Source organism: Trachemys scripta, chromosome 1, assembly GCF_013100865.1.
Source record: "Trachemys scripta elegans isolate TJP31775 chromosome 1, CAS_Tse_1.0, whole genome shotgun sequence".
NCBI lineage: Eukaryota > Metazoa > Chordata > Testudines > Emydidae > Trachemys > Trachemys scripta.
In genome coordinates, this window is record NC_048298.1 from 98,218,526 (window position 1) to 98,246,140 (window position 27,615).

The 27,615-nt window shown below is 41.1% G+C and overlaps 1 protein-coding gene across 1 annotated transcript in view; it reads left to right on the forward strand.

Moving 5' to 3' along the window:
• The window catches only part of LOC117869766, a 252,078-nt gene that overhangs the window by 192,584 nt on the left and 31,879 nt on the right, over positions 1 to 27,615 (forward strand). The window contains exons 11-14 of the mRNA XM_034757224.1: positions 1,279 to 1,349; positions 11,006 to 11,116; positions 14,796 to 14,893; positions 26,204 to 26,273. Coding sequence (XP_034613115.1) covers positions 1,279 to 1,349; positions 11,006 to 11,116; positions 14,796 to 14,893; positions 26,204 to 26,273 — 350 coding nt within the window. The remainder of the gene's footprint in view (positions 1 to 1,278; positions 1,350 to 11,005; positions 11,117 to 14,795; positions 14,894 to 26,203; positions 26,274 to 27,615) is intronic.

Here is a 27,615-nt window from a genome sequence, read left to right on the forward strand (position 1 = left end):
GGCAGTGGGGTTGGGTCAGGACTGCTGTCTGGCCCCGCACAATGGGGTCCGGCTTCGGGGTCTGGCTGCCCCCACACAGCAGGGTCTGGGGTTGGCGCTGCCACCTGTCTCTACAGAGCAGGGGTCGGGGTTGGCACTGGGGTCGGGTTGGAGCTGCCGCTCGGCCCTGCACAACAGGGTACGGGGTCCCTGCTGCCCAGCCCCGCCACCGGGGCTCCGCTCCTGGCCCCACTCTGTGGAGGGGTCTCTGGGCTGGGGGACACTGGGTATAGCAGGGTGTGGGAGATGCTGTGATTCTCAACCTGCGACTCAGGTAACACATTGTGGCCCGCATATGTAACTCACAATGTTTAACAGGTTGAGAACCACTGATCTAGAGACTTAAGGAAGGAAAGAAAGAATAACTGATTTGAGGAGTCTGACTGCAGTAGTTACTTACACTTTACTCTATATGGGACTCATTGGTTCCACCACTTCAGACCTCAGATCTGCACTTGTAGTTTCACAGAAGATTTCCCTCCAAATTTTCTCATGCTACTTTGAACAGTGTCTCCTGCTTCTGTTTAGTGTGAGGAAATGAGGCCACCTTCATACAACCCAATACCTCCCCCTTCTTGTCTTCCAGAAATGATAGGTCAGGACACAGGCAACAACAAAGTCAAGCTGAGGAAAAATTCCAAGTGAGGATAGATTTGGTCATAGTGTAATATTTCCTTCCTCATTTCAGCCAGATGGTCAATAGCATGAGCTATATCCATTTCTGTCCCAGACATAAAAGAGGGAGTGTTGATATCTTTGTCCTTTTTCTATTTCTTTTCTGGACAATAAAATGAAACAAAACGGCGTGTTGGTATTTGTTAGATTTTGAGAAAAGTGTTGGACCCTATTTTGTAGACCTAAAGTCTGAAAATAGTCTTTCTGGGCCAGTTAAAAACAAACAACAACAAAACCTCGACACGCTCCCAGACTGCAGCTTCCCCAGGATGGAGCTCCTATGTGTTATACATGTTAAACATCTCCTATTCAGAGCTGACTCTGACTTTGTGCCCTGGGCCAGGTGAAAAGACTTTTCCAAAAAAATAAAAAAGTACATCTGAAATTGAAATTTCTACCAGGAAGATGGTTCTGTGGTTTTATAGGAGGTAGCATTATTGTGCCTTTAAAAAATAGTGTTAGTTATGTTAATTTTTTTAAAAAGCTAAAAGAAAAAAAGAGGAGGGAAGAGTTCTTTTATGGTCCTATTTTATCTTTTTTTTTTTTTTTTGTCCTCTTTTTCAGTCGACTTTTTGGCAAAATACTGCATCTTCAGCCAGGAGAAGTTGGCTAAGTACAAAATGGCTTTTGAAGCGGTAAGTGTAAATTCAGACTTCTTTTCTTTTCTTTCTTCCTTTTTTTTTAATACCCCTCTCCTCCTGTGTCAGTAGACAGTTAAGCAGAAATAATAAGCACCATTGCTTGCAGTACACGTCCCATGAATTACTCTGACATCAAATGTAACTTTAGAATGGAGGCACGCTTTATTCTCTTTGGTGAACTGTTCCCCTGTCCGTTCTTTATTTACATGTCGTGAGCCTTAGTGCTGCACAGCCAGTCAGAACGAACACACATACATACACGCACACACACACACACACACACACACACACAAAGAAGGGAGGCCATTAAACAAATTAAAAGGGATGGGGATGACTAATACAGTACTCTTGGAATCTGCAATTTGATTAGTCTGAGTTTAATACACAAAAGCAGCGCCGAAGCAGGAGGGGAGTCGAAGTGCTCTTTAATAACCTTCTACAATTAAATTATGGTGATGAATTTAACTATTCTGTGCTTCTAAAGGGGTCTTATTATCTGATTGACTGTGAAAGAAAGTCAGTATTTAACCAGGCTTCTTGAGTCCAGCTATCAGGAGACATACAGTAGTTTTATGCTTTAACAACTCCTTTTTTTTTTCTTTCTTTTTTGCATGGCTCCCCCTATTTGAATTCATTTGTGATTGGAGAATGATGGCTCTTATGCTTATTCCACTGCGTTTGATATGACAGTGCACGATAACCCTTTTACTGCTCTATTCAGAGAGCTAGGACTAAAACAAAATGTTTGTGTTTTGTCTCCTGGTTGATATTTTCATTTTAAAATTGTATAACTTCATTGTGCTTTTCACCATTGTCTGATGATACATCATTTGAAGGTAGACATATACACCTTTACCATCTTCATTAATGACATTAATATTATCTGAGACCTCATATTTCTTTCTATCCTCTCACTCACTCGCTTCACTGTCCGTTTGGCATATGCTGAATGCCCAGTTACCGGTTGTAAATGCAGAGTATCTATATAAACAGAGCAATGAAATACATTCTTCAAAATATCACATTTATGTTATTGCCTGAGCTTAATGACTGTGTCTGCTTTAGTTCTTTAGCCATCTTCCCTTACAGACTTTAGTGTCAGTCTGAGGTCAAGGTCGGGTAGCTACCTTTATACCAAATAAGAGAATGTAATAGAAGCAGAATCCAAGTGTTGGAGCCTGTGATATTGCTTTTACTTTTCTCACTAAGGGCGAAAATCGTTTGATCTTCACCGCAGGGTTTTGCCTTAGTATTTTAAGTAGATCTAGGTAGATGGGGGTAAAGAGACCACTATGCTGGACAGTCATTCATTTAGGCCCTGATATTGACACCCATTTGCATGCGGAGTTGTCCCTTTTTCTGCGAGTATCCTCATTGAAGAAGATGAGTGGAGTTAAGGAACTGTACAACGTGAGTCAGTATGGTAGAATCTGGCTCTGCGTTTGTTCTTGCATTCAGTGTTTAACATGAGGTGCTCAGCATTACTGTCCGTGTTGTAATACTGTCCCTTTCAAATCCATAAGCATTTCAGTCCCTTTTGGAAGTGAGAATGCTGAAGGGTCACCTTCACTATACTGCACAATACCCTCTCTCCCCTCAAATGTTCTAGGGCCAAATTCTGAGTCTTTATTCAACTTTTACTCGGCCCACTATGTCAGTGAATAAGGACTGAGGGCAAGAGTGTAACTAGCCCTCTGCAGCTACACAGGGGAGTAAAGAGGCATAAAGGCCCCCCTACATGTGTTCTCTGGAGAATTTCACCCAGATTGCTGCTCTGTGTGCAGGTGAGAGAGTGAGCCAAGCCCTGTGGGAGCTGCTCGTGTTTGTTTGTTTGAAATTTTGCAAGCGTTCACCAAAAAATATGTAACGTCAAAATACCATTTCATCCAGCTCAGGAATTACTCACCATGGAGAGAGACACTAAGGCCCATGCAGCTGAGAAGTGCACAGTGGAAGTCGGCATTGCATATAAAGGTGGCTTTAAGCCACTCTTGCGGAACCTTTATCCTAGACCAGCTATGCATCAGGCTGGTCCCCTGGCATAAGTTAGAGCAGCCTAAAGGTTGATCTAGTTTATTTGGACTACCAATTGTCCCAAAGAGCTGTTAAGGCAACTGAGGATTGTTGAGACACAGGGAAGCCCTGGCCATACCCGTTTTCTCATACTCTTGTCCCCTACATTGGCTGCAGGGAGAGTTGGGGCATATGAACCATTATGTTGGCTCTGTGCCAGGGGAGGAGACCCCTACATTGAGGTGATCCTCCCATGGCCAGTTAATCCAACTTTAGGGCTGCTTTGCACCGCTGCTATGATTCAAAGTGGCCACAACAAAGCTGCAGCCCTATGAGTTCTGAAAGTCTTCCTGCTTAGTTATTATCATATTTCAATACGCCATTTATACATGTTTGGCCAGATCTTCAGCCACTGTATATCTGTGTAGGTGTATTGACTTCAACAGAGCTTTGCCATCCTACACCAGCTGAGGATCTGGCCCTTTGTTTTTAAGCAATACTTTTATTAACAATTATATATTGTTACCTGTATTGAAGGGGCAGTTGAGAGCAGCATCTTTTACCAAGGGCACTGGAAGGAAAAGAGTTTGATACTTCAAGGGAAATTTCATCTTTAAACAGTAAAATTCTTCCTCTGCTTATTAAGCTAATATTAACCCAGGATGTGATTGAACCAATTATAACAGTCAGACATGTCAGTTTTCAGCAAGATGCCAGCAAGAGATTTGGAAATATAGATTTTAAGAGCATAAAAATAAATTTCAAGTAGAATTCCCAATTTGTACTTAGTGAAAAGGGCATCTCACCACATGAACTCTTAGGATGCTGTGCTGAGCAACATTTCCGTTAAGAAGATTGTGCTCCCAAATTAACTTGTTCTGATGCTAAGCATAGCAGAAACAGTGCTGCTGCTAAGCAGAACAATTGCTTTTCCTTTGTAGTCTGCCTACTGGTTTGTTCAGTCCTGCTTTGTGTTCCAATCCTTGGCTGAGTCTGGGCCAGTGGTTCAGTAACTGTGAAGCTCTGTGTTTAGATCCTAGCCAAATCAGTGACACACAAAATAAGGGCAAGCAGTGAATCCTGAGTGTTCCCGGTCTGTGAAATCAGTTGTCGGAATAAACGAGCCGAAGTCCTGTATTTATTTTACTGTGTTATGCACCCAGTGCCTTTGATTCTGGGTATTTAATATATAATTTCCTCAAGCAACACACCGCCTTCAATTAAATCCCCCACTGTGGATAGCAAAAACAGGTCCTTCTCTGTACCATTCCAGCCCACCATAAGAAAAACCTTGGCAGAAATAATCCATAGTCAAATGCAAAAAAAAGATGAGCAATTTTACGCATCTTCAAATTACAAAGTTGTGCTCAAGCTATTGAAGAGTTTGGCTGAAGGCGTAGTGGAAGGAGGATTTTAAATATGGACACAGAAATTTTCTAGTTCACCATGTAAGGAACAGCATAAGTATAAATGAGCCACTAAAGAATAGTGTCCAAATGTAATTATGTTCACCATTCTCAGAGGAGGGTAGGGGGATCATACCAAAAACTAGCACAGTGGCACTAAACATTAGAAAAGGGGATTTAAAATGCGGAGGAAGCTTATCAAAAAGGCAAATGGAGAAATGTAAATCATTAGACTCAGCATGAAGGCTACCATGATAGAGTCAGAAAGGCATCCATGCCCCTAAGGAAGCAGGAAGACAAGAAATAAACAGTATGGTTAAAGGGCAAGTTACAAGAGGGTATATGAATTAAACCAGTATCATTTAAAAAGAAGTCCAGTCAGGTTTCCCCCGAATGGTGTACATGCATGACCATGCCCTTGCTGCTACTGCACACAGTTGTGTGCCTGTTGCCTGGAGGATCTGTCTTCCACTAGATTTTTCCCTCGTCTGCCTCTGGTGGTACCAGTTGGGATGGGGGAATGGATACAAGGGCCCCCCACTTCTCCCAGCCGCATCCATTGCTGCCAGTAAGGAAGGGTGGCACCAGGGCTCCCCCTTCTTCCTTTTCTCTCCTTCCCTTTCCTTTTCTCCCTCCTTTTCCCTCTTTCTCTCCCTTTTATTTACCCTTCTGGGGGTGAAAATATACATGTATAAAATTAGAGTAAGATCTCTGGAATGATTTTTTGTTGCAAAACTTCGTAGTTAGCTATGAATTTGAATACCTTGTAAATATTTGTTTTGTATTTTTAGGGTTTGTATTTTGGTTAATGAGAATTGTCCCTTTAAGAAAAGGGTGGGACCCTTTATTGTCACATGCTTGAGAGACTGAGAGCAATGTGAAGAAGATTTTGCCTGCATGCAGAGATTGGAAGATCCTGCTCCAAAAACATAAAACATCAGAATTAGACTTAATAAACTTCTCTTTCCAGGAAGCAAGGCTCATTCTTAAAGATGCAACATTAGCAGAGGACTAACTCAGGGCATTCATAATGTGCTACAGAGCCTTTCATTTGTAGGTCACCAGTTTGACTCCAGAGTGACTCATCAGGGATTAAAAATTGTTCCCAAATGGATGCTCCAGTTCCGAGTCCCACAACATAAACCATCCCTGTGCTTTACACTAGATTGCAAGTTCTTTGGTGTAAAGAGTTTTTGGACAGTGCCTAGCACAATAGAGCTCAGGTCGATCTTCTAGTGCAGTGGCTTTCACCTTTCCACATTACTGTACCCCTTCCAGGAGTCTGATTTGTCTTGTGTACCTCAAGTTTCACCTCACTTAAAAACCACTTGCTTACAAAATCAGACATAAAAATACAAAAGTGTCACAGCCACTATTACTGAAACATTGCTCACTTTCTCATTTTTACCATATAACTATAAAATAAATCAATTGGAATATCAATATTGTACTTACATTTTGGTGTATAGTACACAGAGCAGTGTAAACAAGTCATTGTATGAAATTTTAGTTTGTACTGACTTCGCTGGTGCTTTTTATGTAGCGTGTTGTAAAACTAGGCAACTATCTAGATGAGTTGCTGTACCCCCTGGCAGACCTCTGCACATGTACATGTACCCCTGGTTGAAAACCTCTGATCTAGTGAGTGCTCCTGCAGCAGAAGCCAAAATTGCATTACTCATGAGAAATGTATGAGTTGGCAACACTGTAATCTCTCTCCCTCTCTCTGAGACAGGAGGAGTTCAGAAAACAGACCAAAACCTGGATTTAATCTTTTTTCAAAAACGAAACCATATGTTTTTGGCCAATCTCCTGATTTTGGCGCCTGATTCATGATTTTTGAACTTGGTTGGCAATACCAACCTTGGCCTTTTCCTCCATTCCCATGCAATACACTTGTTCCATGAGATTTTTTTCCGTAAGAGGCAGCTTCCTCGAATAGGTTGCAAAATGCAAGTACCTGGAATTGACCCGTAGGTAACAAGTGGTGACATTCTCCCAGCACACTGTCATACTTACAGTTAAGCTGGCTCAAATGCACTGCCTATCATGATATCACAATGTTTGAGTCTGACAAAAGCTTTGTTCCTCATACATTGCCAAAACTGATTCCAGTACGTCTTGAAATAGTGTAGAGGAAATTCTGACCCCTGTAGCATTGCCAGCCTCAGTGAGACCCATGTCAGCCGGCTGCACGGGGATTGTATACACAAGTTAAAAACTTATTTGGGGGCAGCTTTCAGCCCATGTGTATAGTTTTCAAATGTTCTCCCCTCATTTTGACCAGGTTGTTCCCAGGTTGGAGCCCTACCTCTTTAAGTGAGCACTTTGCAGCACAGTATGTAAGTAGGGTCCTAACTGAATCCTGCCTCATTCACAGTGCACCTCACAAGATTGCATTCAGGGAGGTAGGGCTTTTCTGCTTCATTTGCTGTGCCACTGTACTGCACAATGAACAAAGCAGGATTTTTAAAGACCCGCCTCATTTAAGATAAAACTCACCTCTAAGCGGAGGGGCCAGCACAAGATCTATGCACCACATAAGCCCTTGCTATGTTTTACTGTGCCACATGTGTCATTTATAATGGCATATGTACCGCTTACTAAAAGGTGAATTCATTACCAGTAGTAGTTGATGTGTACTTGTTCAGTGCTATAAAGATCTGAACATGCAGTATTTTTGAGGTAGTAATGGAATACTGTTCATTGTGATACTATACTTATTTTTGTTAACAGTTTATGCCGTTCATTGGTAGGCAATCATTAAAGTAATTTTTTTTACAGAAAAAAGGTAGTGACCATGCAGGCAGGTGCTGAAAGCAATGAACCATGTGTATGTAATGTGACAGTTCCACTGCTTATAAATTTCCAGTACTGAAGCTAAAGTATAAACTACAGGCTGAAGAAGATGTAAAGGTCAATAGTTCAGCTATGCTCTAAAAGTTAAAAATGTGTCAAATCACCAGTTGGTACTGTGTCAAATCATGATTTGTTACTTTCATATAAAGCTTGAATATTTTCTAATATCTCAAGTTATAAGCTGTTCTCCACAGAAAGAAAGGTAGGTGTTTGAAGTTAGAAAACCATGATTTTCCCCATTACAAATGTTTTCCATTCAAAAACTGAAATATTTCACATTGGGGAAACTTCATGAAAACGTTCTCTATGTTTGCGTACAAATTGTTTTCGTTGTTGCAAGTAGAACTGTATAGGAGAAATTTCACCCTGAGCGGAATTTGAAAATTCCTTGAAATTTTATGACATTCTCAATTCTCTAGTGTGAGAATTAGCAAAGTGTGTTAATTGAAATGGATAGTCTTGTACGGCTCTAGTCCATGGAATGCATAAAATCACAGGGGAGGACTGAACACAGTTTATATCCAGTGCATTCAACAATTGTACTGTGATATGTTGATGCTAGTTATTCTGTGTGTGTGTGTGTGTACACAAATAGTAGTTTCTAAAGTTACCAAACTCTTTAAGATAAACTTGAACTAAAGATTCTGACCCATGGCTTAGGAAAGCTCCATTTTTGAGACTCCATCACTGTCCTCCAGCTCCCTCCAAACATGTTTCCCCTGTGCATATGCATCATTGCAATCACAATACTGTTCACCCAGCTGGGAAGGCCAACAATCTGCTGCCTTTGGGGCTGTCTGCCAAGGATGGTCTGTGGAGCAGACAGCAGGGAGTGCTGATAGTGCAAAATGGTCCGCTCCCTCCCTTCTGCCTCTCTTCTTGCCTCCTTTCACTCTTCTTGGAATTGAAACACAAAAGAAAATTCCACTTTTCAAGACTGTTCAGTTTACATTTGGTTGCAAAGTGTTTTCAACTGAACAGTCACTTTCTGTGCAGGCAGTGACAGCTCAATCGGGGGGTAAGGTTTTCTTTCAGTCCTTGTCATGTTAGGCCATGTCAAATTAGACATTTGAGACTTTTTGTTTTTGTTTTGCATCATGGGCTAAGATGCCAAATATTGGGAAACAAACTACATGTTTGCATCTCTTCACAGCTTGAATGATCCCATAGCTTGCCAGTGTTCTTGTTCATTATAGATTTGTGGAGCACATTTTTCTTCATTCATGGACCTCTTAAGTCCCATATTTCTGAGGAGTCCTCCATTCTTAAGTATCTATCTAGACCAAAGGCATATTCTAAGGGGTTTACTAAACTGTTACCCTTACAAATCAGTGACTTAGGCTATGAAGTTGATTGAAGTAGCGTACTCAAATTTCAGGATGTCCCTTCTTTTCATTTTAGGTTGCTATTACTTCATTCCCTCTTTAGTGTACTTGCTACATTATGGCACTAATTGAACTATGGATAAAAATTTGCACAGCTAGTGAATTTCTTGGGAGGTAAATCAAGGTTTGGATGATTACATGAAACAAGAAATATCTTGGTATTTCACCCTTGAGGTTTTCACTTTTTTCCCCACAAAAAAAAAAATGCATTTTTTTGCCAGACTTCCTCATCAAATGATTTCAGAGACTTCTAGACAGTAGTTCTGTGACAGAAAAGGCCAGCAACCTCTGCTGCCATTAAGACCTAGATCCTGCAAATGCTTAAGCATGCAGTCTTTTGTCATAAGAATAAGTTTCAGAGTAGCAGCCGTGTTAGTCTGTATCCGCAAAAAGTACAGGAGTACTTGTGGTACCTTAGAGACTAACAAATTTATTAGAGCATAAGCTTTCGTGGGCTACGGGCTGTAGCCCACGAAAGCTTATGCTCTAATAAATTTGTTAGTCTCTGAGGTGACACAAGTACTCCTGTTCTTTTTGTCTTAAGCATGACATTCACAACACTTGGCCCTCCCTTCTACCCGTTCCAGTCCCCCCTGCCAAAGGAAATTAATAAACTCTTAAAAAACAAAATAACAAAAACCTACCCCATGACCCTAAGAAGTGCCAGACTTCAGAAAGGTCCTAAGACCATCACTCTTGCTGTTGATTTTAGGTGGAAGACATTCAGATACTACAGAGATAGGCAGTATAAAACCCCAAAATAGATAGACTTACTTAACTTTAAACATATGAGTATATTCCATTAACTTCAATTGACTTTCAGTGGGACTTTGGCTAACTTACATGTTCATTGAAGAGCAATGCAATGTCTCTAAGTACTCAAAAATGTGAAGTTCATATTATTAGGTTAGTAAGCACTGAAGATTTGCAATGAGGTGTGACGCACACTTTGGGGCTTCCTAAGTTATGCACAGTTCACTTTGGAGTGTACCCAGTAGGAGAATCCCCAGTGTGCCCTGCATTTCACTGCAACAGCATTCTGGCAGTTCAGTAGGTTCACTGTTAGACCTTTCAAATACAGCAAGGATCTTCAAAGATCCTATGGAGAGAGAGAGAGATGGGCGCACCTGATGAGGGCCAGGGGAGCCTGTTCTGGTTGTGGGGAGAGAAGGAGGGAGTCAAGGAGAGGAAGCCCTGGAAGGCAGCACAAGGGTCCTGTTTGAGGTTGCAGGTTGGAAGGGAGCCTATGAGGGTTGCGAGAGATGGAGCTGTTGAATGAGAGGATCAGAAGGCAGAGCCCCTTATACAAATGTTCCTGGAGTTTCAAAAAAGGTTTGTTTGGGGTAGAAAGGTGAAGCTCAGATCAGTTCTTGCTTAACCAAACTGGTTTATCTATCTCTTTGTCTGTCTGTCCGTCTCTCTTTCTTCCTCCACTGCCCCCAGGATCCTGTAATTCTCCCATTCACTGCAAGTTCTAGGGCTAGTACTAAACCAGAGTGGATCAGCCTAGATTTCTGAGGTACATGTGCACAACACATTGTCTCCTTAAGAAACTTAAATATGCAGTTCTGTCCATTGAAAAATGCAGAAAATTGGCAAGTACGATCATTCAAGTCCTAGAATACAATGGCCACCTTATTTGCTTTCAGGGGCTACTTACATTCATATGATTTTTGCACTTTCGAAGTTGCTATTATGCTTAAAGTCATATTACCTATTGAAAAGTGACTGAGTGAGAGGTGGCTGGTGGGGAGGCAAGGAAGCTTGGGAGGGATCTGAAAAGTGTCCCTCCTACTCCTCAACCAGGAGGACCATGGTCATGACATAGAACCTTATAGTTGAAAAGTTTTAAGCTAGAGAAAAAGGGAGATAGAAGTCTTCAGGGACCTTCCCTCAGAGGGGAAATGCAAATAAACTCTAGAAAATTTAAATCCCACCCAAAGGGTGGTTAGCATGCTGACCATTAACATTGTGGACATTTTTCTAGGTGGATACTGATGGAGATGGATACTTGAACTGCCTGCAAGTTTTGATGGCTCTGAAAGAAACTGTCCCTTCAGATGCACTAACTGATGCTGAAGAACTTTATGTATATAGGGTAATCAGATCCAACACAGTCTCTCTGTTTATGCTTTGAATGATCTGGGAGTAGGGAGCAAATGTGTCAGATATGCATACCATCCCTATTCTTCATGTAAACTTTATGCATCTGTAACACATCCCATCCAAGGATCTCAAAACAAGCTCTGCCTCATAACATCTGTGTGAGGTAGGTAATCTGGATAATACTCACTTTACCGATGGGGAAGCTGCACAGAGATGTGAAGGCCAAAAAATGCCCTTTAATTCTAAGAGCCTCTCTAACCCACTCGATGGCCTAATGGGCTCTCACAAGGTCACACCTACCGCAAAATGTGTGGGTTTTTTAATGTTCCGTGGTTATCTTGTGCTACCCTTGGTTTAAACTTATGTTATCATCACTGAAGCCTACCACCGTAGTTTCTGACCACAAATCAGTCAACTCCTTCCTGGGACACTAATGGCCAACAACATAGCACAAGAATGAATGAGCATGTAAGAAGTGATGATAGGATAGTCCTTTTCGTCTTGTTTTGTACCACAGTAGTAGCAGGGATGAAAGACCTGCAAAGCCCAAGTAAGCCAGAAAACATTAGGGTTAGATGGGGGTGGGCTCCAGACCTAGTTAAGAAATGGTGGGCAGGAAGCCACCCACGAAAGTTTGATTTTTTTTTTAAATGTAGAAGTAATCCTTTTCAAATTGATTCACATAACTTTGGCTGTGCAGGTGTGAACAGAGCCAAGAGGAAGCACGAAAGCTGCTCAGAGGCTAAGTTTTGCCCTTGCATAGATGGTTTTTTTTTTTAATTGGTGACTTACATTTTCAACGGTGACTAATGATTGGGGTGCCTAATTTGAGACAACATTTTTGGGTGCCTAACTTGAGACTTAGATAAAGGGGACTGGTTTTCATAAAGAGCTAAGCTAAGGTGTTTCTAGCTGGGCACCCAAAATCATTAGTCACTGTTGAAAATGTAGGCCTTTATCTGAACTTTGGACCAAAACATACACATTAGTCTCCAAGCACAACCATTGGTTACTTTGTATTTTTTTAAAGGCACAGATATTAAATAACTTATTACTTTAATTTTGCTTAAATGTTCATTTTTATAGCAGGCTATGTAAGAATTATGGTACTGTATGAAAGTCTGTTGATGTCCAACATATAAACATTCAGTTTTGCTTTCCTTCAAAAAGCAAACTCAGTGATCCAGTCCTTAGCTGTGCCAGATTACCCCAGTTGAGACTCAGGCCATCCGTTGTTTGCCTTTTTGCAGTCTATCATGATCTTGTTTGAAACATACAAACTCATTTGACAAAGAGCATAAACTTGGTTAACAGAAAACCGGTACCAGGAAACACAGAAATAAAGAAAAGTATAAAATCCTCTATGATTTAATCTGAACCTTACAAAGGCTTTGTTTCTTTGGACACTTTCTTTGAAAAGACTACCACTTCAAACAAAAACAGAGGGAAATTAGTAGGAAGTGATTATGGAGACAGGAAATCTGAAAGCCATGAAACTGTAAATAAAGTGTTATTTGTACTACTGTATTTGGTTCCCTGCTTTACATTCTCAGCACGAAATGTTAGATAAGACTTTAACACTAGAGCAGGGGACGAATTTATATGATAAAAAGAGGAAAGCCATTTAGATAAATTACAGTGGCCTTGGATTGATCTGAACACATTTTTAGCTAAAACTTGGAACTCCCCAGCCAGGTCCAGTTGCAGTTTGTTCATGGTGGCAAATGATGTGAATTGTTCAGACATCAAACACATATCAAATGGCTTAATTTTAGTATTCCAAAGCAATGGCCCCATGGCAGACGCCAATGCTAACATCATTATACAACTCATATTGCATGATGACAATCCAGTTCGGTGATGCCTACATTTATTGTTTACTTTTATTGAATCTAGAAAGCTCATCTTTTCCATCTGTCAGCATTATTGTGCGTGATCCACAAATAAATCTAAAAAGGCTGCATTACACTATACACTCAGACCTTATTTAACGAGTGGCCTTCTTTTATAGCAATAATAAAAATGAGTACAGACTTTAAGTACTTCCATTATACCATGTTTGCTTTGTCAGTGGTTTCTATTTTATGAAAAGTTAAACCGCAAAGTTAGCCCAGCAATTTTTGTTGTTTGTGCATGTGCCTTCAGTAAACATCCCTTTTTTCCTCCCTCAGTGTTCATGCATTTTGTTCCCTGTTAACATTAAACATCATTTGCAAAGCTAAGACAGAAGATAAGAGCCAGGTACCTGAGCAGGACTATATGTACTGTGCCAACATTTTGTACAAGACCAGCTTTGCACAATAGGAACATTAAAGGAATACTTTATTATTCGTGGGTTTTGTTGTGAAAGGCTAAAAAGGGAGGATCCAGGAATAAGTCTTTCGGTAGCATTCAGTGCCTGAAATACAAAGACAATTGGAAAACACACACATACACACACCAACAACCCTCCTCCCCTAGTTTCATGTGATAGATATTTAGATCACAGCCACAAGTTTCTAGATAGAAATTATGCATTCAGAGTGCGGAACAGTCAAAGGAGCCGTGTAATTGGAGAGAGCATAATAGTTCTTATTGCTTTAAGGTGCTTTGTACAAAAGATTACCTGTGGGTTCTCGCTAGGCACATGTGTTATAAGACTGTTGTCCTTAGTGAAAGCTATACTATCCAAAGAGGGACAGAGAAGTAGGTGTGGTTTGTTTATTCTTTACAACCTAATTTTGATTAGGATGTGAGCAAACACAGGAGTGGATTCAACTTCCACTGTCCTTTCCCCTCCATGCTACAAGGCTTTAGAGGCAAAAGTTGGCTCTTTATATAGATTTTTTGGGGGGAATTCTGTACAGTCTGGTTGCAAATTTTGTTATGTTGCAATGTTTCAAAGTAGCTACTTCCATGATGTCAGTACAGTCGAGGCAGCTAGCTTGTGTTTATATTTATGGGGAGTTCTGCAACAGTAGGGTTTTGGAGCAAATAGAAGACATCATGAGCAGAGGGGAGAGAGGACAAAGGAAGCCCATTTCAATATAATATAAATAAATCATGAATAGTTCTCCCTATTATTATGCTTGTGTTACAGCAATGCCCTAAGAGATGGTTAACACAGTAATAACTTGCTTTGAGAGTATTTAGCTGAGGATGCCGTTACTGCTGTTTAAAATGTGGGCATGTTGCAAACATGTGGTATCATAGGCATACCTGAAAAATATTCTAAAATTTTACTTGATGAATACGCTTTACATAACTTTTTGGTTTTAGTTTGTTGTTAGGGAGAGGAAGTCACACTGACTTTCCAGTTGTGTGGCAGAGAGTGTTTGTGCATTAGGTAGAAGGTTTTTGTGTGGTCTTCTATACACTGTTTTAGAGTGAATCCTCTTAAAACACATACCTCTCTGGTGTACGTATGTGCAGGTGACTCTATGTGAATCAGGTCCATAATGTTTTGAGGGGATCCTACAGACCTACAATGCAATGTAGAGTTTATCAGGCTTGTTGTCAGGTTTCTTGCTGAAATTGCTTTGTTTGTTTTGCTGGCTATGTTAATAAATCTTGTCTCTGCTTCGATCAGATCCTATTTATTTATTTATTTATTTATTTATGGTAAGCAAGGCCGCAATCTGTTCTTTCTAAACCCTTCATCATCTTTGCTTTCTCCATCTCTGTTTCCCCAGATCTTAGAGATTGTTGACTATTATGTAACAGATGGCCTGACAGACCTCCGACTCTTCGCAGTGATGGCTAGCTTGGCACAGAAAATAACAGCACTGGAGTAAGTATTCACAGGCAAAGATGCTCATGAATTTTAACTCCTCACTGACAAAGGAATTTGAGGGGGCGAGAGCTGATCTATCAGTAGCTGAAGTAATTAAAGACTTAGATTGCTCTCTAGTGCAGAGTATCCCATCACTATTACAGGCTGTTGATATTAGATTAGGCTAGGCCATGTCCCATTTGATCTCTAAACTATAACTTCACATCAAAACAATGGGACAGCTTAATCCAGAAATTGATACATTCCAGCAAGCATCAGACGATGCTGTTTGTGTGGCTTTTAATAAAAGGTATACTGCGACATCAAGCCAAGACAATACATGGGAGAGCAATGCAAATATTGTGACAGAGTTCAGTTTTGACTGTCATTTGTAGTCCATTTCCAGTTACTGGAACAAGCTTTTCCAAAGCACCTAATTGACTTAAAAGCAGAAGTCCCACTGAAAGTCAAAGGGACTTGTTCTTAAGAAGTGGGCTGTAGTCCACGAAAGCTTATGCTCTTATAAATTTGTTAGTCTCTAAGGTGCCACAAGTACTCCTGTTCTTTTTGTTCTTCTAAATCACTCAGGCAATTTTGCAGATCCCACCGCTAGCCCTTAAAGTGTATGAAGATGTCCAGATGAGTGGCTCATTTTTCATAAGTGCTGAAAAGTTCCTAGCAGCTCCCTCTGACTGCACTGGGAGTTGCTGAGTGCTCGACATTTTTGTATTCTGGGCCACTTTTTCAGACCTCTGAATATTTATATAGGAGCAGAACTTTAAGCCTCTTGGGGGAAAAAAAGAAAGAAAGAAACACACACAGGCACTTTCTTTTTCCATGTGTGAAATGTCTCAGGGAACTCTGCTGCTGCTGTTAAAGTATGAGTCAGGTAACAGAGGGCAGTTCTATGCGCACACATAGAATCATAGAATATCATCTGCACTAGGCCATACTTCAGACCCAACTTACAGGCCTAGAAAACAGGCGGTGTAGTGGCCTATGTGTACTGTTTGTAATTCTCCCCTTAAGGGTTCTCTAGTTCCCATGCCCACCCTCCCCACCCCAATTCACGCGCAGACAGACACATGCGCACATTGTCCTTCCTCCAGCCCATCTCCAAAATCATCCTCCATGTTGAGGGGCAGAGAACCCCCAGTGCACCTCTATAACACTTTTGGGGCCCAGACTCCCCCACAATCTCCTCCTCTCCATGCAAGTGTTAAATGAGTTAAATGTACAGTGTATCAAGAGGGGAATGCAACTCAAGGACACTAGCCAATGATTGCAGAATCAGTAAAGAATTGATTAGGTTCAGAGTGTTCTAATAACATCTCTTATTAACATTAAATTGTGTTTTCATTTGAGTGACATTTGAATGACAGGGTTGAAATTATCATTTTGATAAGTGTTGGAAATTCTAAGCTCAGAATTTCCCTGCTTTTTGTGCTTGTGCTTAAGGTCAAACAGCACTGTTTGGTCAGCAGAATCTGCCTTTACAAAATAGCTTGCATTTGGGAGGAGAACTCAGCACCATTGTTCATTGTAAAATTGGTGTCTCCATCTCTGTCTGTTGTATGCCCAAGTGTCAGGGCTATGAAATAACTCCTGAAAAGAAACTTGAGTTTATTCAGTCTGGGGCAAAAGCTGGAGGAGCCAAGGCAAGGATTCCACTTGGTTGAACAGACAAATGGTGACATCATTATTTTAATGTTATTTTGTTCAGAAAAGCCCTTAGACAAGATTTTTCAATAATTAGAAAGTCAAGTTTCATTTCTAGGCTAGATTGGTGCCTGGCCCTGTGCACTGCACAGTGTGGGGGTGGGGGCAGAGGATGCCAAATCCTTACTCCACCTTGCTCACCTGCACAGCAACTCTGCTAGCCTGTGCTTGCAATCACAGCCCATACACAACCTGAGCAGGACGACTGCTCCAGGCGATAGCTGACTGGCGTCCCCAAATGGGGAAGGGCAATCACAAATACTATGGGCACTCTGCATTAGTACTGGCCAGCAGAGCTAGTAGGGCTAGAGGGAATACACATGGTACTCTTTCACAGGGGCTAGTTTTGGTCTCCCCTTCTGTGGTGCTTCGGGTAGCGTTGTGCTTGAGTTAGGGCTCATGGGGCTTGGGCTGCGGGGCTCTAAAACTTCAGTGTAGACTTTCAGGCTCGGGTTGGAGCCTGCTTTCTGGGTCCCTGTGAGGGGGGGATGGTTCCAGACCTTGGGTTCCAAGTCAAGCCCAGGCCAGCCATGGGTAGACATACCCTGTGAGTTCCTGCTGGGACAATGCATCTCTGCCCCTTCACCCATAGGCCTGGCTGTTGAGCCACATTTTAGCTCCATATGTTTCTTGTTTACAGCCGAATATTCAACAGTATCTCGGAGGACAGGTAATGGAACAGGGTTCCTCTCAGTTCCACGTCACCAATTTGAATCTGACACAGTCACTGTGGATCAAAAGCCAGGGTTTTTTGACAGCTAGTGGATGGACTGAATAAAATGAGTTGGTCTCAACCCAGTCCTGGAGGACAGCCCATTTAATAAAATCCACCATCACAGCTGGCACTCTGATTGGTAGAGCCATTAGAAAGCAAGAACTGAAAGGACATGGGGACCCAAAGCTGAGTAACAATCGTTCCTTCAGTGTCATGGTTGAGGAACATTGGTTAGGTGTTGTGAGCAAAGATAGTTTTGTGGTTAAAGACCCTGGGACTCAGGCCATCTGGGTTCTATTCCTGGATTTACCAAAGATTTCTTGTGGGATCTTGGGCAAGCCATGTGAGCTCTCTCTGCCTCAGTTCCCCATCTGTAAAACTGAGAATAATGATACTTATCAGGGGGTTGTGGGATAAATCCATTCATAGTTGTGAGGTGCTCAGAAACTACAGTAATAAGTGCAATTAAAAAAAACCCCTATCAGTAAATAATCCTTGCAGTGTAACTGCTCCTGCTATATCGGGTCTGTGCTTTCTGTGAGGTGCTTAACATCCACTCCCAATGAAAAAATAGTCTTCTGCCTCTAGGAGTGTTAGTCTGGCATTTTTCATAAGTGCTAATTTCATGAAATGTCCCCCCCCAAATAATATCCATAAAAATTATTTCCATTTGACTTTGAAGCTATTAAAAACCAGTACAGTATGATCTAATATGTTGAGGGACTTTAGTAGCTGTTAATGCAAGGAAATTAATTTAATGTTAATACAGCAACATAGCACTCTTCAGTTAATATCCTGACAAAAATCATAGGCATTTTCTCGTAGACATTATACTGTACCGCTTTAGTTGGCTGGCTTATGTTTGTCAGTGGAAGTGCGAGCAGCAATAAAAAAAAATCCTGTTTTTCTTTATTTGTTGTTGAGTTTATAATGTTTAGACAAGCTGTTTTCTGAACTTTAGGCAAGTGATCAGGTAGGAATAACCTGATTTTCTAAAATCAATAAAAGAAAAGTGCATTCTAGTCATTTGCTCCTCTATGATTCAAATGTTCCCGCTTCAGAATAAACAGATCTGCAAAATAAAGGTCATTTTGCTCAAAGGTCACATCTGAGAACTACTTGAGGGAAAATAAATGCAAGTATCAGGTTTTTATCAGATCTTTCTGATAATAATAGCCTGATCACTAGGGACAGTCTGTTAGTGTTGGCCCAGTGGGTCAGATAACAATGCAGACTTTCTCTCTCTTCCCTGTGCTGTGACCTAGTCCATCTGCTTCTCTCTGGCCATATGGTATAGAAGTATCTGAGACGGGAGACATTACAGTTTGATGCATCTGAATGTTCTTTGGTTTTATTGAAACTTCACAGAGATGACATTCCTTTGAATGCTTTTTTGAAAGAGGTTTTTTTTTTTTTTTGCATTTTAAACTAAGTTTACATCAACAGGGTATCTCACAGTAAATTACGGACCATAAGGAGGCTGGCCGTATAGTACCTGCCTGTCTTTAAATGGCATGAAATATCATTTTATATTAATGCATGTCTTGAGAAAGAAAACAGATATCATCACACTGAGGATTTTAAAATAGTGTTAGCCTGCTAGTAACCCTATATACATTATATGTGATCCGTCTAATCTGAATACCGTCATTATGCGCTACAAAATGAAGGAAATGTATCATCTGGAGGACACAGAACTGTGGGCTTAATGTTCTCTCCCTTCCCCCCACCCATTTGAACTGCTGGGGTGGTCAAAGGAAGCTAGAAAGCCTGTGGATCGCCCCAGCTGAGGATTCCCCTGGTATGGGTGAGTATATGGCCAGAGTTTGCTCCATTCTGGCCATTCCAAGCTGGTGAACAGTTCCTTGGGGGCCATTGCCAGACAGCATAGCTTAAGCAGTGCCCGGACTTCCCTATTTAATCACACCAAACATTCTTTTCCTATGTGGAGCACAGAGGTATATTCTTCACTCAGCGCACATTCAGAACTCCAATTAGTCTTAAGAGAATTCAGCCTAGGTAGGGTGACCAGACAGCAAATGTGAAAAATTGGGATGGGGGTGGGGGGTAATAGGAGCCTATATAAGAAAAAGACCCAAAAATCGGGACTGTCCCTATAAAATCAGGACATCTGGTCACCCTAAGCCTAGGCATCAATACATAGTGAATATACAATACTTCTCTTCAACTATCTTTTTACTAGGAGGAACGGGTAATTATTAGAGAGGCTTTAACATAACTCATCATTTCCTATATGTTCATACAGTGTCCAGCATTGTCGGGCTCCTATCTAGATGGGTCACCCTAGGCTAGGCACTACAGAAATAAAAATGTTAACTAATATTAATCAGTTCATAATGGAAGTAATTATTGGAAAATCAAAGCTGGTATATTTATACAACGGTTAAAATAACAAACCAATTTTCAAAAATGTATGGGTACAAGGGTTTGTTAATATTTCAGTGTCTTTATTGATTTAAAATAATAATGATACAAAACAATGCATTCAGACCCCAAATGTGTGGACAGGCAACAAACCCACCTTACAGAAATTAAACCCAGGACTGCTACATCACTATGCTCCTAAGCTTCACAATTGTACTTCTCTTGCATTTTTATATTCCTCCCATAGGGAAAACTATAGAATTTTTCATGAATGAAAATAGTCAGGTTCTCTAGAAATGTAATAGGATTCCATTACAATGAATCATGCTAGCAACTTGGTTTTTTTCCTTTTTGTTAAGTAAATTAATTCTGCAACTCTCACCGAGTACAAATGCTTGACTTTCTACAATGTGTAGGGTTTTTTTATATATATAAGCTAGAGGGGCCTGAAAATTCGTGAGATCCAGAATATGTGAACTTTTTTAACTTATTGGAACTCAGACTCTAACTAACAGATTATCTTGAAACTCAGAAAATTCAAGCTTTGCTAAGAGATTAGGTGCTGAATATTCAGAGCAGATACACTGTGTTTTTCATACAAGACAAAGAGGTTGAGCTCCTGCTTTAAGTGTAAAATTTAACCCAAATTTAACTGTGGTAATACAATGGGTCCATCACATAATGGACCAATGTATTATGAACCAAATCCTCTAAGCCCACCAACCTCTTCTGACGTGCCTCAGCAGGTGGACTTGGTGAAGAGGGTGCTCCAAGAGTTAGATAAACCCCCTTGTTGTGGGGTTTTAGGGAATAAAAATAGGTTTCATCAACCCCAATTCCATTCTGCTCCACCCTTTCTGCCTCTAAGGCCACATTATGTAGAACAGTGTGGGGATGCCTCATGGTATCTTGGCTCTGTAGGATTATCAATTCCTGCCCACCCCTTTGCAGCAGAACCACACCATTTCTCTGCATCTAGAGAACAGAGTGACATTTGGGACCTACTAACCTACATGGAAATTGAGAAATTATTTTTTTATGTAAGAATTGATTATGGCACAATGGGAGCTACCCCATTGTTTAGTTTGTCACTGGCTTCCCACTAAAAGCCCAATTCCCAGCCCCCATGAACTTCTCCCCAGAAGAAACCAGTGCCGCTGCAACTGGGCTGGAGAGAGGTGTACGGTCACAGGGGAAAACAGAGTCTTTTATGCACATTAGAAACCTAAAATGCTTATAATTTTCTAGGTGCAAATCTTTGCATGATTAACATTTTCCATCTGGTTCCCTCTCCTTTTCCTTCTGTGCAGAAGTCTCACAAACAGCCACATGCTTACCTATGGGGCTGCTGTAGACCACCAGTTTGGAGCACCACTTTGGTCAGAATAATAAGATCATTCAGAACAAGGGTTCCCAGTTTAAACTTTCAGAACTCTTAAAAAACGAAACCAAACAAAAAAACATCAAACAGGGGAAATTCACAATAAAATTATTCATTGAAAAGAAGTTAAAGCTGAAAGTGTTTCTACAGAGCAAGTTAACACCCACCAAAAATTAGTTTCTTTCCAAAAAAAAATCTGCTCTTTCAAACCTCCTTCCTCCTGCCCCCCCAAAAAGAGGCTGGAAACAAAGAGTTAATTTATTATTTATTTTGTGGTAGTCCCTAGGAGCCCCAGTCATGGACCCCATTGTGCTCAGCGTGGTACAAACCCAGAGCAAAAAGATGATCCCTGCTTTGGGGAGTTTACAGTCTAAATAGTAGATGCAGCCGGTTCCTCATCATACAACCCTTCATCAATCACTCTCGCCACACCCAACTAACATCACCCACCCAACTTTAACTTTGCCCCCTAAAATTTGCAAAAATATGTGTGCATTTCAGAACAACTCAGTTACCATGAGATTGTATAATCTCTTATTCAAGGAATCTATTTCCAGTATGCAGTATCACTAACATATACTACATCATTACCTCCTGTAGGAAAAACTACATAAATTAGTTGCTACAGAATATAATTAATATAGTTAAAATACAAAATTGCAAGATCTGCATACACTCCCAGAAAACTCCAAAGCCATCTAATCAACACATTTCAAAATACCAAACACATCAGTCTTTCCAATGCTAATCGTAACTATATTCTTCTGCTTTACCAACACATCACACAGTGAGAGAACTTGCAGTGCTCTGACATAATTTCATTTACCCAGTACCATATTTCTTTAGAAAACTTTCCAGTGCATTTACTAAGCAATATATAAAATTAACAGTGTAAATATCCAATAGAATATTTCCATGACATAGGACCTGTCATACCGAACCTATGGTCCTGCTGAGCCGGTGCCCTGTCTCCAGTAATGCCCAGTACCTCATGCTTCAGAGAGAAATTCAAGAAATCCAGCAGTCGGCAGTTATGAAATAACTTGCCTCCAGGAAAAAATTCTTCCTAACCCCATTAGACAGAGGTCGGCTTATGCCCTGGAGCATGATGATTTATCTCCCATCCAAACTCTTGCTTTTGAATCCTTACTGCTGTAATGCTGAATGTTCTCATTATCCATTGAAATGTCCAAAGACAAAGCAAACCGAAGGGCAAAGCTGAGGTTGGATGGGCAATGTTATGTCAGGGAGGGTGACAGTGGGTGATGAAGGATTATATGGCAGAAGATGAACTGGCTGGATTCCTCATCTGTCCATTTGAGGCTTTAATTAGTTAGCAGTTTGTTTTTTTAAATGTAGTTTTTTTTTTTATAAAAAGAGTGTATTTATTTATTTATTTTTAAAATGGATTCACGTTCTGAACCTTGACACACTTTTAACAAAGTGTTTTTGTTTGTGAATATATGAAAGAGCCTAAAATCAGTGTGATGCCAGTCTGTATAATACAAAGAACGAGACATGGTGCAAGCTTGAACTTGCTCAAAGCTGAGTAATGTTAGACTGTTATCTTGTCATTAAGAATTGCTTTGAGTCGCTATCTGTTCACCAACTCTAATTAATGATCATTTAACTGTACTGTCAGCCCTGTTTAAATCTGAGTGTTGCCAGTTGCTTCCTTCATCTGACCAGCCAATAGGAACTGGGGGAGTCATTCATGCATACCATTGTCCTAGTGGCTCTGGGCCTATAGCCTCCCAGTTTAATAGGGCATTCAGAGCTCATTAGTGAGGAAACACATCAGGAGTGACCGCTCCAGTGCCACACGTTGCAACTAATAGCCTTGCCGAACAGAATCGTTTCTGTTTCTGCTCACTTGTTGTTGAATCCTTTCAATGTCAACAAGTGGTCATGTCGGCAGGAGCCCGCCATTCTGCCCAACAATTTTATCCGTTGCTCTCCTGAGCCAGACTTGTGTCCTCCTCCATTGTTTGACCAACAATGGAGCCTGAGCAATCACAAAGGCTTCACAGCCATTCATCATCAGCTCACGAATTCTCTGGGCAAGGTTACCCGCCAAACTTTTGGGCCATCGTGTTGGCACAATGTGTGAATACCCGTGAAATGCAAATAGTTTCTGTAGTTTACACTTTTGTTTCAAATGCATGGATGGGCGGGGGGGAGGGCAGGGGGAGGGAACCCTGACATAGCTCTGGCTAAACGGAAAATAAGATTTTGTAGAAGCAGAGCAAAGACACAAAGACAGAGCAATTGGAATGTGAGGTGAAATGAGGAGTCAGTCCCTCAGAAAAAAATGACACAGGGATAAGTGTAAGTGGGGGAAGGTCTCATTGTGCTTTTGGCTGAGAATTTTCTTATGACTCTGCTGCTGCATGAGGAAGCACAGCTAGCTCCCACGTAGCAGGACTCTTGGAGTACAGTGTCCCTTTACAGGCTTCTCAGATGCTTTCCCTTATTTCCAGTCATGGTAATAGTTAACATTTCATTTGTGTTTATTGGAAACTTGGCTGGTAAAAGGCATATTCAGAAATCTAGCACTTTTTTTTATTATTTGTATTATGGTAGGACGTAGGGGCCCCATTGAGGTAGACACTGTACAAATACGTATTAGGACAGCCCCTGCCCAAAGGTGCCGAAATAGACAAGAGGCAAATGGTGGGAAAAGGGGAGTATTAGTATCCCCATTTTCAACATGGGAAATTGAGGCACAGAGATTAAGTGACTTGTCCAAGGTCATGTAGTCTGTGGCAGATAGGGTAACCACCTTTGTTGGGTGGAAATAAGGGAAAACCCTATGACAACGCTTTATTTTAAGGGACATTTTAGGGAAACATCATTTCCCTTAGCATATCATGTGTTTTTCTCTCAAGTGTACATTTCTCCTCTCAAATATACAATGCAATTATAAGCTTCATTTAATGTTTAAAATGTTTATCAGTTTTAATACATTTCAATATATCTTAAAATAAGGAACTAGTACTCGCCCTAAGGGACAAATCATTGAAATAAAGGATGCTCCCTTAAAATAAGAGATGGGTGGTCACCCCCATGGCAGAGCCAAGAATTGACATCAGATCTCTAGTGTCCTAATGCAATGTCTTTACCACAAGACCCTCCTTCCACCCTAGGTGTAAAGTAATCGGATTGAATCCCAGAAGACTTAGTCAGAAATCCTCTTTGATTTATGGGAATTTTGTCTGACTAGGACTTCAGGATATGGCCCAACAAGATGGAAATGAGACTTTGATTATTTAGGCACATGGGGCAGTTTCTTCAGATATGTCACCATCTCCGTATTTTGCTCTCACAAAACAAGAAATTAAGACTGGACCCAACTTGTTCAGAATAAAGGCAAAGGTGAATTTGCCTGGCACCGAGAGATCCAGTATGTCATACACCTAGTCTACATAGAAAAGGTTTGCTGGTATAGTTATATCGGCAAACCTTCTTAGTATTAGACGCAGCTTACATCAGTTCCCTGAACAAAATCAGCACAAGCACTTTTTGCCAGTTTAACTGATCCAAACTAGGACTTTTGCTGATATTAAAAATGTCACACACAAAAGTATTGCATCCCAGACCAACATTACTATACCAGCAAAAGTTTTAAGTGTAGACCTGGTCTAAGTCCCCCCCCCCCCCCGCCCCGTGCTGGTAAGAACTTTATTAGACTATATTTGCAGAGCTAGTTTTATGTAATAATTGCAAAACAAGAAAAAAAATCACAACACACCAATTCACCACTTATTGGGTTGGTTGCATCAAGACCTGGCAGTAAGTATGGCTCTCAGTTACAAGAGGTGGATGGTGTACTGTACAAAGAGTTGCTGTCTTTCATATCGTTGCAACCTGGAATTGGAAGATAATGGGCCTGATTCTCTCTGCTGTTACACCAGTTTTAATGCTGATGTATCTCCTCTGATTTCAGTGGAGTTACACGAAACTGATGTTACACCCAGGCAAGTTTCTCCTCCTACAGTGTTGTCAATCAGGAATACTCCACAAAGCACGATGTCCATGATTTGCTTCACAGCAGTTTGTAGTCGCCCTGTAAATTCATGAGCCAGATTTTTCTCTGAAACAACAGGGAAATCTGAAAGAACGCCACTGACTTCAGTGGAGCTACTCTGATTTACATCATTGTAAGAGGGAGGGGAGACAGGACACTTGTGTTAGCTCAGCTTCAGATTTGTCTAGTCCAGTGGCTCTCAAACTTTTGTACTAGTGACCCCTTTCACATAGCAAGTCTCTGAGTGCAACTCCCCTTATAAATTAAAAACACTTTTTTACATATTTAACACCATTATAAATGCTGGAGGCAAAGCGGGGCTTGGGGTGGAGGCTGACAGCTCACAACCCTCCCCACCATGAAATAACCTCACGACCCCCTGAGGGGTCCTGACCCCCAGTTTGAGAACCCCTGATCTAGTCATTACTATGTAAAAGGGTTAGATGAGTCATTGTTGGCAGCGAAATCTTTTTTGACATATGCAAGAATTTTGTTGGAAATTTTTTTTGATGTATGGCAGAATAAATACAAAAATCTCAGTTACTATAGGCCCCAATTCAGCAAAGCACTTAAGCACATACTTAAGTCCTTTGTTGAATTAGGAACTTGGGCCCAGATCCTCAAAGGTATTTTGGGTCCTAACTACCATTGATATCAATAGAAGTTATCCAAAATACCTTTGAGGATCTGGGCCTTAGTGTATGGGCAAAATCCTGCCCTGACTTAAGTAAATCAGAATAAAATTTGACCTTATGGGTCACGTTCTGCCCTCAGATATCTATCCAGCTCCCATTTACTTCAATGGAAGTAGTGAAAGCATACCCAGAGGATCCAGGGGCAGAATATGAGTGGTACATGCTGAACTTCAATGCCAACTTCGACTGGGACAGTTCACATCCAGAAGTTTTACTTCAGGATCATCTGTAGTGATATGTGAAGAAATCAATTAGAAAAGAATAGAGAATAAAATAGAACGTGACATCTGTAGTGTATTTCTTTTTTTTCTAAGGAGCACTAAGTAGTTTAGAGACCATCAAGCAAAAGTATAATCATGTTATGTAAAAGTGCCTCTTTTTTATTTCTGTTGTTGATATTTTGCAGCAGTTTCATGAGAGCATTGATTGGCCGCATGGATTTTAAAGCCTTGGAACTGAAAATGTACAATGCTAGGGTAAGTGAACCTTTCTATTGTACTTTAAAAATACCCAGTCTTCTAGAGTGAAGAAACCCCACTTTCATTGTTAGGTGGCCACCCTGGATTTGCTATAGATCTTTGTAATGGGATTTGAGACCCACACTGAAGCCCAATCCTGCAAAGATTTAAATATGTACATAACCTTACACCCACGAGTAGTCTTCTTGAATTCCGTGGGGCTGCTCATTTGGTTAAAGTTAAGCATGTGCTTACTGAATTGGGACCAGGATACTTATTATTTTGCGGAATTGAGCCCAAAATTACGCACATGCATATGGCTTTGTAGACCGGGGACTAATTGAAGGCAAATCAGGTGTAACTCAGTGGGTATGATAACTCAGCAGAATGTGTGTGTTCCTAGCTTATTATTTTGAAAGTTTACGTTTGTTTCGTAGCTTTAAAGCACATCTAGATATAGAGTATTTGGCCAAATATGGAAAATGATGGGAAGCCCATCACTTTAATAGTTTAAAACAAGACTAGAAAAAAAGCATTGGAAGATATCCTCTAGGGAAGAATCCTGCAGTATGATGTGTTAAACAGCCAAGTGGACCTTATCTATTTCTTAGGGTATGTCTACACTACGAAATTAGGTCGAATTTATAGAAGCTGGTTTTATAGAAATCGGTTTTATACAGTCGATTGTGTGTGTCCCCACATAAAATGCTCTAAGTGCATTAAGTCAGCGGACCATGTCCACAGTACCGAGGCTAGCGTCGACTTCCGGAGCGTTGCACTGTGGGTAGCTATCCCACAGTTCCTGCAGTCTCCGCCACCCATTGGAATTCTGGGTTGAGATCCCAATGCCTGATGATGCAAAAACAGTGTTGCGGGGGGTTCTGGGTACATGTTGTCAGGCCCCTCCCGCTCCGTCAGAGCAACCGCAGACAATTGATTCACGACTTTTTACTTGGGTTACCTGTGCAGACAACATACCGCGGCAAGCATGGAGCCCGCTCAGCTCAGCTCAGCTCACCATCACCATATGTCATCTGGGTGCCGGCAGACGTGGTACTTCATTGCTATACAGCAGCAGCTCCTTGCCTTTTGGCAGTAGATGGTGTATTACGATTGGTATCCATCGTCGTCGTATTCCTCAGTGAGTTCGGTCAGAGGCACCTGGGCAGACATGTTTTGTCTCCTGGAGACTCAGTCCTGCCGGCAGTTCTATTGAACCGTCTTGATAATGATGGCTAGCAGTCGTAATACAGCATCTTCTGCCAAGCACCCAGAAGATGCCGATGGCTATCAGTCATGCTGCACCGTCTGCTGCCAGCCTAAGATGTAAAAGATAGATGGACCAGTTTTGTTCTGTATT